Source organism: Pteronotus mesoamericanus, unplaced genomic scaffold (genome assembly GCF_021234165.1).
Source record: "Pteronotus mesoamericanus isolate MK-2021 breed Mesoamerican mustached bat unplaced genomic scaffold, CSHL_Meso_final contig_74, whole genome shotgun sequence".
In the NCBI taxonomy this organism is placed as follows: domain Eukaryota; kingdom Metazoa; phylum Chordata; class Mammalia; order Chiroptera; family Mormoopidae; genus Pteronotus; species Pteronotus mesoamericanus.
The window spans coordinates 44,294,395-44,310,700 of NW_026555247.1; the positions used below are offsets into that span (position 1 = coordinate 44,294,395).

At 70.3% G+C, this 16,306-nt stretch overlaps 1 protein-coding gene across 3 annotated transcripts in view; it reads left to right on the top strand.

Annotated features, from left to right (window-relative positions):
- The first annotated feature begins 348 nt into the window (after nt 1-348).
- NFATC1 (nuclear factor of activated T cells 1) overlaps nt 349-16,306 on the top strand; it is a 79,399-nt gene continuing 63,441 nt past the window's right edge. For 2 of the 3 annotated variants that reach the window (XM_054583796.1, XM_054583798.1), the window contains exons 1-2: nt 349-533; nt 11,547-12,642. In XM_054583796.1, coding sequence (XP_054439771.1) covers nt 407-533; nt 11,547-12,642 — 1,223 coding nt within the window. In that variant the 5' untranslated portion in view covers nt 349-406. Of the gene's footprint in view, nt 534-4,303; nt 4,658-11,546; nt 12,643-16,306 lie in introns of those variants that run through there. The other variant, XM_054583797.1, reaches the window with a different exon arrangement.

Sequence of the window (16,306 nt, forward strand, 5' to 3'; positions counted from 1 at the left end):
CCCCGCGCCACGCCGGACAGGCGGGGGCGTGATGTCACGGCAGGGAGGGGGCTCGGGAGCGGCTGGGCGGCGGGAGGCGGGGGAGGTGTTTTCCAGCTTTAAAAAGGCAGGAGGCAGAGCGCGGCCCTGCGTCAGAGCGAGACTTTGAGACTCCCGAGTCTCCGCGAGGGATCCGCTGCCGGCGCGGGCGCACGCCTCCGACCCCGCTGCCGCCCCCCGCCGCCCCGCTCGGGTCCCGGCCGCAGACGTCCCGCCACGCGCGCGCACACTCCCCTCGATGACATTTCTCCGGGGAGCGCGGCGCTGAGCCTGGGCTGCGCGCGTCCGCTGGGGAGTCTGCCGCCCCGGAGCCCGACCCCGGCGGTGCCCGCTCCTCCTCCTGCTCCGCGCCGCCGCGGCCGCGTGGATGCCAAGTACCAGTTTTCCAGTCCCTTCCAAGTTTCCACTCGGCTCTCCGGCTGCAGTCTGCGGGAGAGAAGAAACTTTGGGGCCCGCGCCGCCCGCCGGCGGCACCATGAAGTCGGCGGAGGAAGGTAAGCCGGCAGCCACCGCCCCTCAAGCAGCCCCCAGCCCCGGCCCCGGCGCCCCCTGCCCCGCGCCCACCGCCCCCCGCCCCCTGGGCGCCTGTGCCGCCCTCACGCCCTGGGGATCCGACCCCAGGAGGGCCCAGCTGGCCCCCGGCGTATGCGCACGGGGAGGGGCACGGGTCCCCAGCGCGCTGCACAGATTGGGAAGCGGTGTCCCCCTGGTGTTTCCCCGGAGAAGCCCTGATCTCGAGCGCGCCTTCTTGCCAATAGGTGTCTCCTCTTCTCTAGCGCTAGTGCGCGCGCACGGCCTTCGCGGGTGCAGCCTCGCGGTGAATCCCGGTTGTAAAAACTCATTTCAAATGCGGGCGGTTCGGGAACTGGGTGAAGTGAGGGCCGTCGGAACCACCAAGGACACTTTGGGATAAAGCGCCGTTTGGGGAGGACGAAGGGCGGCCTGGTTCCTAGCGCTGTGCGGCAAGGCCGCCCTGTGGCTTCGAAGACCAGCCGAGGAGAGGTGTGGGGGCCGCGCCCCTCCAGGAGCGCGCCCTCGGAGCGCAGCCCCCACACCCGCCTCCTTGCCGCGGATCCCGCTGGGGGCCCGTCCGCGGGAGGCCGGTCAGCAGGGCTGTCGGAACGCAGCCCCAGATTTTAGCTGTTTTAATCCTGTGGACACGGGAGTTCCAACCGTAGAAAATGTTTCAGGACAGTTTGAAAAGTGACCGCCAAGTTTCCAGCTGCTTGTTTATAGTCACAGGATGGCACGGTGTCTGCCCTGCAGCCGGGGGATGGCGAGTCCCCTGCTGACAGCGAGCTCACCACCCCCCCCCCCGGCCGTCACCTCTGTCCCTAACGAGACCCAGCGTGACCAAAGCAGCAGGGACCTCCCCCGGGAGGCTCCCTCAGGTGTCCAGAAACCAGGGAGAGGGTGGCCACCCCGCCCCCCGGGAGGAACGGAGGTGACAAGGGCACGGGGAAGCAGGCGACACCTTCCCAAAGGCCCTCTCATGCTGAAGCAGTTTATTTAGATTATTTTAAGGAAGCTGGCAAACCTGCCCATGCCTAACGAGGACTCACATTTTATAAGGGCGGACACCCTTCTGCGAGCGCTAGAAAGTGCAGGCTGCTGCTTCCTGCCGGGTCCAGCCAGCGCCAGGCCTCCGAGCGCGGCTCCCAAAGCCGGGGAGCCCCGGGGGGCCGCCTGCCCTCCGCAGGCGGCTCAGGCCACACGCTCGGCACCGGCCCCGGTCGGCCGCGGCCTGCTGCCTCCCGCGGCTGAGTGTGGTCTGTGTCAAGGAAGACGTGTCTGATGTTTCTTGCCATTTCATCTCAACTGAGAGAATGTTAAAAGGCAAATGTCAGGAAATGTTTACTGGACCAGCTCTTGCTATTAAGAAATGTTTTTAAAAATTGTTGAGGGTTGGATTGTACACCCTTGGACACTTATTTCAAAGTTTCCCCCACACATTTCTTATCACTGTTTAAAAAAAAGAAAAGAAAGCCACAGGCCTTTCAAAGTTCAGATTTTCTGTTTTTTTAACTTGAGCCGTCAGGGGTCCGTCCTGCGGCGAAGTCTCTTGCTCTGACAAGAGGAAAAACCATCGTGGGGGCGGTGCCGAGTTTTCCTGTTTCCTCCCGACGAAGCTGTGGTGCAGAAGTGCCTCCGCGGAGAGGCCGCGTGCCAGGTGCAGCGCGCCCTTGCCTGAGCGAGCGTTGCTGTTGTTGTCTAAGGAGGGCGAGGAGGCGAACCGGAGCGTGTGCCCTCGCCCGCGGTGCACACGGGCCCCCCGCCGGGCAGGGCCCCGCAGGCCAGCACCCCCGCGGCTGAGGCCGGGGACGGCCCGTCCTTCTGGCCTCGAGCTGGGCCCACAGGGCCTTGGGTGCTGTCTCCAAGTCTCAGCCCCTCACCCCTGCCCCGGTTCAACAGCCTCTGGGCTGTGGCCCGTGAGGTGCCGGTGTTTCCGAGGCCCCCGCGCGGAGTGCCGAGGTGTCCCGTGGCCTGTGAGGTGTCGGCCTGTAGGTAGCCGCCCACCCACCGGTTCAGAGGCTGCTCCCCGCGGAACATGCCCCCAGGCTCCCAGAGCAGAACAAAGCCGCCCTGTTCTCCTGCCACTTCACTTTGTGGCCTTGTTTCCTAACCCAGATGAGCAGGGCGCTGGACCCCTCGGTGTCACCCCAGGGCCGGGGTGCTGCTCCCGGGAACACCCGCAGCCCCAGGAAGCGCCATACCAAACATCCCGTCGAAGCCGAGTGTCTGCTCCAGGGCAAGACGGAAGTCTCGGGGCGCTGGGGAGAGGGGCATTTTAAAAAGCTGCCGCCTGCCGGTCCCCTTGGTTGGGGATCTGAAAGGAGGTGGAGACCAGCTCCGCCTTGGGAAGGGCAGCCCTGAGCCCGCTGGCCCGGCCCCGGGACCTGGCGGGACCCCGGCCCGAGGCGTGGGCCCACCCCCTGCGGGACAGCGGAGCAGAAAGTTTCGGTCTAAGCAGAGGATCAGGGCTGTTGTCTGTGTGTCGGGGTTTCGCGGAGATGAGAAGGTGGCTGAGGTTAAAAAACAAACCCAGAGAGAGAAAACGAGACGGCGCCGCTTCTCGACCGAGAGCAGAGCTTCCATTCGCCTGAAGGTCAGCAGAAAAAGCAAACTAAAACAAAACAACGCTCCAACATACATTGCGAAGTGAGAACTATTATTAGAAACTAAATCAGGCCAAAGTGAACTATAGTTTATCACGGGAGAAAACCAGCCCTTTGTAAAGGGTCACGGGAGACACGCGTCTGGGGGGCGGGTGGGGCCGCGTGACCAGCGGGGTCTCTGCTTCTCCGGCGGGAGGGCCGGGGCGGCGGGAGGCGCTGCCTGAGGGCCTGGCACCTCCCCCCTCTTGCCCTCGGACCCGCCCAGTGCGCCCCCTCTGCAGGGTGGCCTCCGCCACCCTCTCCTGCTGGTCCAGATATTGGCGTGCAGGGCGCCAGGACGCTGGGGACAGGCCGCACAAACAGCTGGAGGGAGGGCAGAGGGCCACAGCAGAGCGCCCGGGCCTGGTCCTCTGCACTGGGCGCTCGGGCGCGCTGCTCGGCGTCCCCGGCCCGGGGTTCGAGCCCGGGGCCTCCCCGGGCGCCGCGGTGGGGGCTACTCCGGGCGCCCAGGAGCCAGCCGTGCCATTCGGAGGTTGGGGACTAGAGCAGGGGAGGCGCGATGGAAAGAGTGGGTGCCCCAGAGGCCGGGGCCTGGGAGTCAGGCGCAGACACTGGAGGCAAGGAGGCCGCCAGCGCGGGGAAGCGGGTGTGGGAGCCCCGGCCCGCCCGCCGTGCAGGGGGCGCCCTCCCCGGGGAGCTCCCGTGCCCGGCACTTCATCGCGGTGCTGTCCCGAGCCTGGGGCAGGCGGTGGCGCTGGGGGTCCAGCCGGCGCGCGCGCTTTAACAGCAGCCAAGCCGCGGGCAAGCAGATCGTGGGCCTGGAGACAGTGTCCCGTCGCTCCGGCCACAGCCACTGCTCCTCGCGCCACTCGGTGTCATGAAGGAGTCAGCCGGGCGCGCGGGGGTCGCGGGCGGAACCGTGTCCCCTACGCCCAGGGACCCAGCGCAGACGGGGACACTCTGGGGTCCCGCCCGCGGGCGGGGCGCTGAGGCGGGGGCGCGAGTGACAGGCGCGCGCTCCGGCTCCGGAGTTTATTTAAAACTCGGGACGCAGCCGCGGAGTCTTGTTTGTGTGAACCCGGAAACGCGGGGGAGGGGCCGGAGCGCGGGCGGGGGAGGGGCGGCCGGAGTCACGTTACCGGGACGGCCGAGCGCTGGGCGCAGCCGAGCCGGGCGGCGACCACAGGTGCCCGCGGCCGGGACCCTGCCGAGCCCGGCAGCGCCCCGCGCCGCGCCCCGCGGCCCCCCATCCGGCCTGGCCCTTGACCCCGGCCCCCGGCCCGGCCCTGACCCTGGACCTCCGACCCTGGCAGTGACCCCCGATCCCGGACCCCGGCCCCGGACCGAAGCCGATCCTGGACCCCGATCCCCGACTCTGGACTCCGACCCCGGACTCCGGACCGGCCCGTCCGACATGACGGGGCCGGAGGACCAGGAGTTCGACTTTGATTTCCTTTTCGAATTTAACCAGAGCAACGAGGGCGTCCCTGGCGTGGCCCCAGGTGGGTCCCTGTGTGCAGGGGTCAGAGGAGCAGGTCTCAGGCGACCCGGGTGCAGGCGGGGCGCACTGTCTGGGGTGCAGGGTCCCGGGGCACAGGCATGGGGTGCAGACCGGGGTGCAGGGTCGGAGGCAGAGCGCCCAGGGGCACAGGTCCGGGGTGGAGGGTCCAGGTCCCACAGGACAGAGGTCGGGAGGAGCCGGCTTGGGGGGCAGCCGGGGACCCCAGCAGCCCCTCCCCTCCTCTCTACCCAGGAGCACCCCCACCGTGTCCCCTGGCCCCACCCCCGCCGGGTCAGGGCAGGGCAGCACCCACAGCGTCCCCACCTCCTCTGTCCTGCCCCCAGGCGCGGTGCAGCGGGTAGAAAACAGGTCACGTTTAATGGCCAGCGGGCGGGGAAGCCCCTGTGAGGCCCTCGGTGTCACCGCTTAGCCTCTGGGGTCAGAGCCCCGGGTCCCCAGCCTGCAGTCCTGCTTGTGCTGGCCCCGGAGCCTTTCCGTGGAGGGGCCTCTGCCCAGCGCAGGCCAGGGGACAGACGCGTCCAAGGCCTGGCGTGCGCAGAGCCTGGGGACAGGTGGCGAGTGGCCGCCGCCAGAGGGCAGGGGGGCCGGGGAGCCCCCCCATCTGTCCTGGCCTCAGGCTCCGAGCCCCTCCCGGGCCCAAGTTAAAGTGGAAGGAGCCCAACGGCGGGGGCTCAGACGGCAGGGCCTTTTCTTTCATTTTCTTTGTTAGAACAAAGGGAACCTGCTTCCCCCCCCCCCCCGCCGCCCGCTGAGCGGGGCTCTTGAGTAAGAAGAGAGCCACTGAGGAAGTCCCAGCCGGGCCCGTCTGTCCCCTCTTCCGGTGGGTCTCCCACTGTCGTCTCCCGCGCCCACGTGGCGGCGGGACGGTGGGGCCCTTGGCCCGGCGTGTCTGCAGCAGTTGTATCATATTTTCCACACCGTGCACCGCTCCGCACCGGGCCTAGGCTGCCTGGTCTGCGTTCCCCGCCCTCTCGGTCCACCCTCCCGTCTCTCTGCCGGCGGCGGCGGCTTCCAGGCCTCAGCCGTCACGGGAGCCCTGCCGACAAGGGCAGGCGCCTGCGAGGCCTCCCCGTCCCTGCCGCGTCCGGCGCCTGCGGCCTGGGGCCTGCAAGCGGCTCTGTGGGCACCTGCCGGGCTCACTCCTTCCCAGCTCGCGCAGCCGACGGCCAGTGGCAGGTGCCGGCTCCGACGGCGCTCCGGCCTGTCCGTGGCGCGAACCGGCGGAGTGTCGTGGTAGGAGTCGCGCCGCGCGGCTGCTCAGGGCGGACCCTGCATCTGGCAACGTGCACCTGAGGGTCCTGGGGTCTCTCGGTGGCTCGACAGCTTGTTTCTCTGAGGAGGTGGATGCCCGTCCGCCGTCCGGGTCGTGCGTCCGTCCGTCGCCGAAGGATGCTGTGGTGCCTTCCCGGTCTTGGCAGTTTTGAGTGAAGTCCCTCCTTCTCGTCCTTGCTAATTTTCACATTGCATCGGTTGGTTGGTGAATTATCGCCTGGGGCTCTTGCACGGTCACGTTAGATTCTCCAGCTCTACAGGCGGGGGCCTTGCGTGGCCCCGGGCCGGGCAGGACACCGAGCTCGTCCGGGAGCCGGGACACGGGGCTGCGCAGCTCACGCCGGGCACGCCTGCGGGCGCGGAGCCCGGAGGCCGGGCCGGTCGCACGTGTCGGCCCGAGCTCCCTCTGACCCGAGAGTGCATCCGGGGCGCCCCGGTCCCCGGAGGTCAGGGATGGGTCGGCGCTGCGTCGCCCCGTCACTTAGACCCCTTGATATGTGCCTGTCGGCCGGGTGGGTCCATCGGGTCAGGGGAGGGGCGGGGGCTGGGGGTTCCCAGGGTGCTTAGCAGGTGCAGACAGACAGTCAGTGAGCATTTGTGGGAAGAAAGGGAAGAAAACGTGAAACACCACGCGCCCCGGGCTGGGCAGGCGTGTGCTCCGCGCCCACCTTCCTGTCCGCGGCCCCGCCCCTCGGGCAGCGCCGGCCGGGCCCTCCGCGGGCTCAGGAAGCAGCGGCCTCCGTCAGCTGGGAGGCGGGCGTGGCCCAGCTTCCCGCCAGGGCTCCTGTTTGCTCCCTCACTGTGGCCGGCCCGCGGCTGCCAACACCGTTGCCGTGGCAACTCGGAGGCACTCGGCCAGGCCTCTGGGGCTGGCTGGAGCCTCCCCGCAGTCCCACGCCTCCGGCTGGGTGCGGGTCCGCCGGCGCCCCGACGTGTGGCGGGCGGAATCTCCCCGCGCCCAGGAGAAAGGGGCGTCGCTGGAGGCGTCTCTGTTCCCAAGGGCGTCCTTGGGCGCAGGGAGGGCGGGGCGAGAAGCCCGGGAGCCCCCGCGTGGGCAGGCCAGCCCGGCAGCAGACGCCGGGCGTGGGTCCTGGCCTGGGATCTGTCGCCGCCCCCCCTCCCCCTCCCCGCCAGGGCGGCCTCAGGGCCTCGGGAGCACTGGACACGGGGCGAGGGGCCGGGACCTGCGGCGCGTCCGCGCGAGAACCTGTGTCTTTAAAGGAGTGTCTCGCCGTCCTCGGGGATGTGCCCAGCAGGGACAGTTGTTTGTGTGGAGGGTGTTCTGACTGTGTCGCGTCCGTCGACGGGAGCCCCTAGCGAGTTAGGAGCAGGCAACGGCTTTGGCTCCTTCGCAGCAGGGCCCAGGGGGGCGGGACGGGGGACTTTCGGGGGAGCCGCCTGGGCTCGCCAGCGTGTCCTCTGGCACGCGTGCCGCGGCGTGGAGGCCGTTCTGTCGGCCTTCCTGGAGCCGCCCCCGGGCAGCCTGCGGGGCAGGCGGGGTCCTCAGGGGCGGCGTTTGTCACCCCCGGGGGCCTGCAGAGTCCCCGGCCCCCAGGTGGCTCCCCCGGCAGCTGTTCAGTAAACAGGTTCCGGCTCAGGCCCGGCCTGGAGCGTGTCTGGGCGTTACTTCATTTCGTTCCCCCTGCTTGCAAAACCGCGACCGGCCCCTCGAGCGCCGGCCCTGCCGCCCTGTGGGCCAGGGCCGGCCGGGCTGCAGGGAGCACGGGCCTGGCGGTGACCCATTCCAGGGCGCTGTCTGGCCTCGCGTCCTGCGCTCAGCCCCAGCCCTGGCCACGGGGCGGCCCTCCAAATGAAAAATCAAAGTCGGGGCGTCCCTTGGGCCCTGCGGCGCGGGCGCTCCGCCCGGGGCGCAGAGGTGGGCCCGCGCGCAGGGACCTGAGCCCCCCGGGCGGCAGCGGCGGAGGCAGCCCGACCCAGGCCGGGCCCCCGGGCGCCCAGCGCATGCAGGCGCGGTGCCCGGGACAGGAGCCCCGTGGGCACGTTTCTCGGGGGGTGGTTCAGAAATAATGAAATTGTACGGCCCTGAAATAAGCTGTGCTCAGAATGAGACGAAGCAACGCGGACAGCCCGGGCGTGGTGCGTTCGCCGCGCGTGGGTTTGCAGCCGGCCCTGGCCCGGCCGAGGAGCCGGGCACGACGTCCCCGCTGGGGGCGGGGCGGGCCGCGCGCGCCGTTCCCTGCCTTTGTGGCCGCCGGCCGTCCTGGACAAGCTCTCCGGACGCTGCCCGAGCTCCTGCGGCCGCTTCGGGCCCACCTGCACCGTAATCCACTGAAGCCTCCTTGGCAGCTGGCCAGGGGGCAAGAGGCAGCCGCCGCAGCACATGACTTCTCATGGGTGTTGTCTTCATGGCCCTGGCGTGACAGGGATCGGCCCGCACGTCTCGGGACTGTTAAGAAAGTTACTGAAAATCCCGCCTCGTTCCCTGTAAACGGCGTCCCTCTGAGTAGTTACATAATTCCGATTTGAACAGGGGCCGGCGGGGGCCGAGGCCCAGGCCGCGGGGCGGGGAGGGTGCGGCCCCCGCGGCGGCTGCCCTGAGGCCCGTCTGTTCGCGGGGGGACCTTCGTCATCGCCCCGCTGGGCCTTCCGCGGGGAGCCTCACGCTGTCAAGGGCTCGATTTCGAAACGTGTCTAATTAAGGAGAATCGCATGTAGGTGATGAGTTCTTGTTTTCAGAGGAGGCCTTCCGCTGTTTCCCTTCCTCCCTGACAAACGCTGGTTGAAATAAAGCCCCTGCTTGGAACGTTCTGGGTGCCTGTGGACGCCACGCAGACGTGGCGGACCCCTCGCTCTGCCGCCCCTCCCCCACCGGCCGGTCGCCCCCCCCGCCCCCCCCCCGCCGCCCCGACCCTCCCAGGGGCTGAGGCCTGTGGGTGCCGGTGGGGCGGCCCCCGGGCCCGCTCTGTGACTGGCTGGAATGCTTTTTTTCGAATTCTCGCAGTTGCCTTCTGGCCCACACACGGTGGCTCGGCCGTGGGACTGGCTGTTGGCACACGCCATGCCCTTCGGGCTGGGCGGGAAGCGGAGGGTCTGCCCTCTCCAAGGCCCCGGCCACCCCGGGGGCAGGGGCGGGCAGCAGGGCCCCCGCCGGGGTGCCCAGGGCGCCCCGCGGGCAGGACCGGCAGTGCTGGGGCCGGCCTCGCGTTCGCCCCCCGCGCTTCCTGTTTCCACCAGCGCACGCTGCGGCCTGCGGCGGCGCTGGGACGGGATTTCTCTTCGCCACGAAACTTTGTTTTCTGTAAACTGTCAGGTCGCCTGTGGCTTCGCAGGGACCTAGGCTCCAGGCAAACCGAGGGGCCCGCGTGGGGATCCGCGTGAGGCCTGCTCCCATGGGGGGCACGCTCATTCTTGTCTCAGGGATGGTGCCACCTCGAACAGAGACCGAGCGTCAAGAAGCTGCAGTCGAGCCCGGCCGGGGCTGGGCATTGTGGTCGCCGCCCTGGTGCCTGCGGCCGGGGGCCCCGGGGACTGCGGGGGGCGGAGACCACAGCGGCGGCCCAGCCCTGTCCCAGTGGGCCCCGGAAGGCGCGTGGCGGGCGCGGGGACAGGCCGCGGGCCCCTGTGGCAGGCAGCGCAGGGCTGGCCGCGGCGTGCGGGCTGCGGAGGGGCCGGGAGGGAGCCCGGGGGCCTCTGGAGAGCCGGCAGCTGCCGGGGAAACGTGCGTGCAGGCGGCTGGCGCGTTGGGGCCGGGGGTAAAGGAGGCAGCAGCTGGGCCCGCGCTTCCTGTGGGAACAAGTCGAACGTAATAAGGCTATTTGTTGAAGTCCAATTACTGAAATTCTTGCCCTGAAGGTCCACAGTGCGGTTCCACACTTGCCTTATCAATGCCCTACCTACCGATCGTTTACCGGTAACGGCCGTGATCACGCAGTGACAGGGTGGGGCGGCGCACGTTGCCCACGGTCGGACTGGCTGACGTCCGGCCTGCGGTCACGAGCCCTGGCCTCGGGACACCGGCCTCCTCGCTGAGCCGCAGAGCTGGGTGGCCGGGCGCAGGCCGGGGGCCGTGCAGGCGTGTCCCCGCAGCGCCCACGAGGCGCACGCTGACGTGCACGTGGCTGTGAGGAAGCCGCGTCTGCCGCGGCCGATCCTGAGCCTCGCTGTGGAGGAGATGCCGCCCCCCGCCCCCCGGCCTGGGCGGAGGGCAGGCGCGCCCCCCGCAGCGTCTGCCTCGCCCGGCGCCTCTCACTCGGGAGCCGCCGTCCTGCCCACAGGCCCCGCAGGGTCACCGTGTCCTAGCCAGGTCCGCCCGCGGTGTCGGCCGCGGCCTGCGGTGGGGAGGGCCGCCCCGGGTCCCGGCCTCGCGCCCAGGACCTCAGCAGCCGCCGCCCCCGTGCCGCCTCCCCTGGGGGCGCTTGGTCCCCACCAGGAAGTGTCCTCCGGGGTTATTAACCTCTCATTTGATTTTTACAAATATCATAATCACACGTTAACAGCCAACTTCAGCCTCTGTGTTAAACGCGTCGGTGGGCGCAGACGGGTGTTCGCGCCTCTCAGTCAGCGGGGGTCGCTGATGCGGGCACGGCCGTCGCAGGGCAGGCGGCAGAGCCCAGGGGGGCTCTGAGTCCGGCCCCGCCGTCCCGCTGGTTCCTGGGCGACGGACACACAGGCGGCCGAGGGCTGCAGGAGCCCCGCAGGCACATGGCCGCCCCGGAGTCTGACTCCCTCAGCCGCAGCTTTGTTTTCGCTCCCTCGTCACGGCTCCGTGTCCCCCGGGGCCTTCTGGAACCCGGCACCGCCCGGAGCATCTGGCGCCTGCTGTGCTCTCCCCGGAAGGCGGGGCCCGCCCGCCGCCTCGGGAGCAGGCGGCCGCGTCCCCCTCGGGGTCGGCGCCGTCAGAGCGAGCGCTGCCCGGTGCCAGGATGACAGGCCGGGGCCGTGAGGGCGGCTCGCGCGGCTCCTGGAGACGGTGCTGCCTGTGGGGGCCGCACGCCCGTCCCTGCGACGGAGGCCGCGGCGCAGACCGGGGCCGGTTGCCACGCGCGGGTCTCCGTCCCTCAGCGGCCTGGAGGGCGGCCCTGGCCGTGGGGGGCACAGCCAGCCTTTCACACTGGAGACTGGAGTCTGGCCTTTCTGACGAAAGTGGCTAAGGACCCGGGGAGTGGTTTTTTTTTTTTTAAGAAAAGATCTCTTTTCTTGTGTCGTTTCTTTTGCTGCCTGTTGTAACGAGCCCCTCACCACCCACCCATCCACCTATTGATTCCTCCACCCACCAGCCCGCCCGCCCGTTGAACAAACGGAGGGCCTCGCGGCGCCGGCTCCGCCGAGGGCCAGCCGCCGCAGACAGGCCGGCGGAGGCAGTGGGAGCTGAGCCTCCGCGGGTCAGAGCCGAGGCCCGAGAAGAGGCTGAGTTGGAGGAGAAACGCGGGGGAGGCCATGCCTTCAGGACTGCAACAGGGTGGGCGGGCGGGCGCTTCGGAGCAAAGAGGAGGAGGAGGCGGGGCGGCCGCGGGAGAGGACCGAGAGCCGCGGGCTGGCCGTCGCGCCGCGCGGGGGGCGGGGGGGGGGCGGGGGGCGCGGGCCGCGGGTTTGCCGACGGGCCCTCATGCCGTCGCCCCTCTCCGTTCTCCCCGCAGAGCACTACAGCTACGCGCCCGCCCACGTCGGGCCCGGCCTGCCGCTGCCGCCGGCGCACCCCTCGCTGCCGGCTCCCTGCCACGACCTGCAGACGTCGGCCCCGGGCCTCCCAGCCGCCGCCGCCGGCCACCCCTCGGGGTACGGAGCCGCCGTGGATGGCGGGCCCCCGGGCTACTTCCTGCCTTCCAGCCACGTCAGGCCCAACGGCGCCCCGGCCCTGGAGAGCCCGCGCATCGAGATCACCTCCTACCTGGGGCTGCACCACGGCAACAGCCAGTTCTTCCACGACGCGGACGTGGAGGACGTGCTGCCGGGCCCCAAGCGGCCGCCGCCCACGGCCACGCTGAGCCTGCCGCACCTGGAGGCCTACCGGGACCCCTCCTGCCTGAGCCCGGCCAGCAGCCTGTCCTCCCGCAGCTGCACCTCCGAGGCCTCGTCCTACGAGTCCAACTACTCCTACCCGTACGCGTCCCCGCAGACCTCGCCCTGGCAGTCGCCCTGCGTGTCCCCCAAGACCACGGACCCCGAGGAGGGCTTTCCCCGCGGCCTGGGGGCCTGCGGCCTGCTGGGCTCGCCCCGGCACTCGCCGTCCGCCTCGCCCCGCGCCAGCGTCACCGAGGAGAGCTGGCTGGGCGCCCGCGGCTCCCGGCCCTCCTCGCCCAGCAACAAGCGCAAGTACGGCCTCAACGGGCGGCAGCCGTCCGGCTCGCCGCTCCCCTCGCCCGCGCCGTCCCCGCAAGGCTCGCCGCGCGTCAGCGTCACGGACGACACCTGGCTGGGCAGCGCCACGCAGTACACCAGCTCCGCCATCGTCGCCGCCATCAACGCCCTGAGCACCGACGGCGGCCTGGACCTGGGCGACGGCGTCCCCGTGAAGGCCCGCAAGACGGCCCTGGACCACGCGCCCTCCGTGGCCCTCAAGGTGGAGCCGGCGGGCGAGGACCCGGGGCCCGCGCCGCCCGCCTCCGACTTCGCGCCCGAGGAGTTCCCGCCCTTCCAGCACATCCGCAAGGGCGCCTTCTGCGAACAGTACCTGTCGGTGCCGCAGCACCCCTACCCCTGGGCCCGGCCCCGGTCCCCCACCGCCTACGCCAGGTGAGCGGGCGGGGGTGGGCTGAGGCGGGGTCCGCGTGCCGGGGCCGCCGCCGCCTCTCCCGCGCTGGGGCTTCGCCGCCAGGTTTTTGTGTTGGGGTTTGTTTTTTTTAAAGATTTTATTTATTTTCTGAGAGAGGGGAGGGAGGGAGGAAGAGGGAGAGAAACGTCCACATGTGGCTGCCTCTCGCGCGCCCCCTGCTGGGGACCCGGCCCGCGACCCGGGCCTGGGCCCCGACTGGGCATCGAACCCGTGACCCTGTGGTTCGGAGGCCGGCGCCCGGCCCACGGAGCCGCGCCCGCCGGGGCTGCCACCGCCGGGTTTCGGTGTCTCTCCTGCTCCGCGGCGTCCCCCCAGCTCTGCCCTCTGGGTCACATGGCTCCCTCCCTGGTGTCCCTGTGTCCAGGGTCCCTTGTTGTAAGGACACAGGATGCTGCCCACGCGGAGGCCCCTCTTCGCCCACTCAGCTCTTTGAAGGCCCGCCTGCCACCGAGGCCACTCGCTGAGGCGGGGCCTCTAGTCCGTGTCACACACGTGAGATGAGGCGCGAGGCCGAGTTCACAGGCACGTGCCCGCAGCGCCCGTTCTGGGCGTCGTGCCTGGCAGAGCCGGGGGTCCCTGTCCTGTGTGTCCGCCGCCCACCTGCCTCCGCTCAGCGGCTCCCTGGGGCCGCGCCGCTCCCGGCGGCGCGGAGAACAGCACGGCCGCCTCCTCCCCAGGGGCAACGCCGTCCCCGCCGTCTGGCGACAGGGAGCTGAGCGTGCTCCCAGCGCCGCGTCTTGGGCTGTTGGTTTTTCTTCTCGACGCTGTGTGAGGCCCTGGGGGCTCCGCCGGGTCCGCTTCCTCAGCCCGGCGTCTTTATTTTTAACTGCACAGCCCTCCCGACGGGCGGGCCCCTGAGGACCCCCGCAGCGAGCGCCCCGCTGCAGGCTCGTGCCGGGCGGGGCGGCGTCCACGCGTGCCTCCCTGCGCGGCGCCGGTGGACAGGGGCCGTGGCCGCCTCCGGGGGGAGCCGTGTGGCCTGCGTGTGGTTTGGGAGGCGCGAGCCCCGCGGGGGTGGCTGCGGACGGGAGGGCTGGTCCCTGCGGGACCCTCTGCTCTGCTCAGGCCCCGCCTCCCGCAGCTGGAGCCTCGGGCGGGGCCGCAGCCGAGCTCAGGCCCTGGGGGCCCAGCTGCCGCTCTGCGTGGTACCCTTTTCTTTCTTTCTTCTTCAAAAAGATTGTATTTAGTTAGAAAGAGGGGGAGGGAGGGAGAGAGAGAAACATCAGTCTGTTGCCTCTCACTCACGCTCCAACCGGGGACCAAACCCGCAGCCCAGGCCGGTGCCCCAACCGGGAACCGAACCTGCGAGCTGGCGCTTCGCGGGACGCCGCCCCACACGCCGAGCCGCCCCGGCCCGGGCTCTGCGCCCTCTCGGGCAGAGAGTCTCGGCCGTTTCTAAGGCCAGCGGCTGGGGGTGGTGAGGACTCGGCTCAGGCTCAGAGCGAGAGCAAAGCCGACCTCCGACCGTTCCCGACGGCCGTGTGGGCACAGTCCCCGCGGTGGTCCCAGCGTCTGCCCTCCATGCGGTGCAGTTTAAAAAGCTGGGATTTTCCAGGGTGTCACCCCGTGTATCTCAGAACCCGGGGGTCAGCTGTACACGTGGGAACGTAAAAAGCCGTTCGGAAGCACTTTCAGGAACTCAAGAGCCGCTGCCTTGGTAACTTCACCGACTATGCGGCTTCCCCGCCTGCGGCCCAGGGCCACGCACGTGCCGCCGCGCGACCCGCTCCCCTCGAGGCCCGGGGCGGTCGGCGGGGCCGGGCCTGCGCTGAACCCCGGACCGGAAAGCGGGGGCCCGCGGTCGCCACGAGACGCCCGCAGCCCCTCCGTGGCCACCTGCCCGCCCTTTATCTCGCGGTCGCAGGGCCCGAGCCGGTGACACGCCTGGCATTCCTGTGGGCGAGCGCACACACAGCCTGGGAGGCGGCCGCTGCCCCGCTTGCTCCGGGCTGACCTTTCCCACCGGGCCGGCTGCGCGGCCCATGTGTTTCCTGCCCACGTGTTTCCACAGGGTCCCGTCCGCGGGGGCCTGGGGGCCGCGGGGCAGCCGCGGGGCGGGGCGGTTCTGCCCGGGGAGGGCGAGCAGGCTTCCTTCCCGGGAGGAGGGCCAGCGCGCGGACGTCAGCAGGACCCCCCACGCCGCCGCCGCCGCTCTGACTGCGCGACGTGAGGTCTGAGCAGCGAGCCAGCCCGAGCCCCTCCCCCCGCCGGGCCTCGGGGCCTCTGTGCCCTTCCGTCCCCCAGAAAAAGGAGCTTTAGTGACGAGGGTGCCTGAGGCATGTGCCGTGGCTTCCCTGCTGGGGTCTTTCCTCGGCCTGGCGTTTACGGCCCCTCCCCCGGCCCAAGGGGTCCAGATGCTGCTGACTTCTCGCCCGTCAAAGAGCCTGTTGGTGGAGCGGACAGTGTGTGAGGGAATTTCATGGGTCTGGAGGTCAGACTGCGTTCGGGGTGTAACGGAGCGACGCTTCTGTTCTCCTCGATGAGGCGGGCACAGACGCCGCGGCGACGCGCGAACCCCTCCACGGAAAGAGCGGCATCCTGGTGTCCAGGCGACGGGGCGATGGGGCCGGCAGCGTCCAGGCCCAGCCCGACCCAGGGCGCGGCCGCACGTGGGCGCGGGGGGCCGCCCGGGGCCAGGGCGGCGGGCGCGTTGGGCGCCCACCTGCGATTGTTTCTGGGCGGTAGTTTGCAGGTGGCGTCTGCGGCAGGTTCCGTGTTAGCCTGAGGGAACGGGCGTTTGCACGGCTGTCAGCGCGTCGGGTCGAACAGCTGGGCCGAGCGCCTGTCACAGGGGCCGCCTGTGAGCGGGGACCTTCCTTTCCCCGTAGAGCGGGGTCGCGGGGAGTCCCCGCTCTGGGGGCGTCAGCGTCTGTAGAGGAGTAGACGTGCACTGGCTTGGAAAGACCCGGAGCGCAACGTGAGCCCGTGACGCCGGCGGGGCCGCCTGGTCCGACTCCTGTGAGCCCGGCCTGGCCCCCCGACTTGCGCACGGAGAACTGGGCTTCCGGGGCGGGGCCGCTCACCCCGCGGAGCGGAGGGGGTCGGTGGCCGGGGCTGCTGGCCCAAATCTGTGAGTTTCAGACGTTGCTGCTTTTAGGTTTGCGGCTTTGCCGTTGGTGATTTTAGGAATAGTTGTCGCTTTTGGGCTGCGCAGCAGTGTTAGCTTCCAGCATCCGACAGACCTGCTGACCTTGGTGGCGTTTGGAAGTTATCTGAACGCTTCAGGTTGATCCTGCTTTGGACTGAGATTAAAGAAACCTGCAGGCGGGTCGCCCACCCAGCCGGCAGGTCACTCGCGAAGGTCTCCGCTGTGCCCCTGGAGCCAGGCCCGGGCCATGTGCACCCACCCGGGGCCCGGGGCCGCCCTCCTGGGTCATTTGTCTCCTCTCGACCCAGCGGCAGGCGCCAGCCACCTGCCCGTCACAGGGGGAGGCTCGCCGAGCTGGAAGGGGGGAGGGGGGCCGGCTGGAGTTGGCCGTCCCGGCGGTGACCGGCCAGCCCCGAGTCAGGGCCCAGGGCCGCCTCTCACGGGGCCCCGGCAACCAGCACCCCCAACGGGGCAGCTGCCTCCCAGGAGCACCTCCGGGGGCAGGCGGGACGCCGCACGGCGCCCCCATGAGGCCC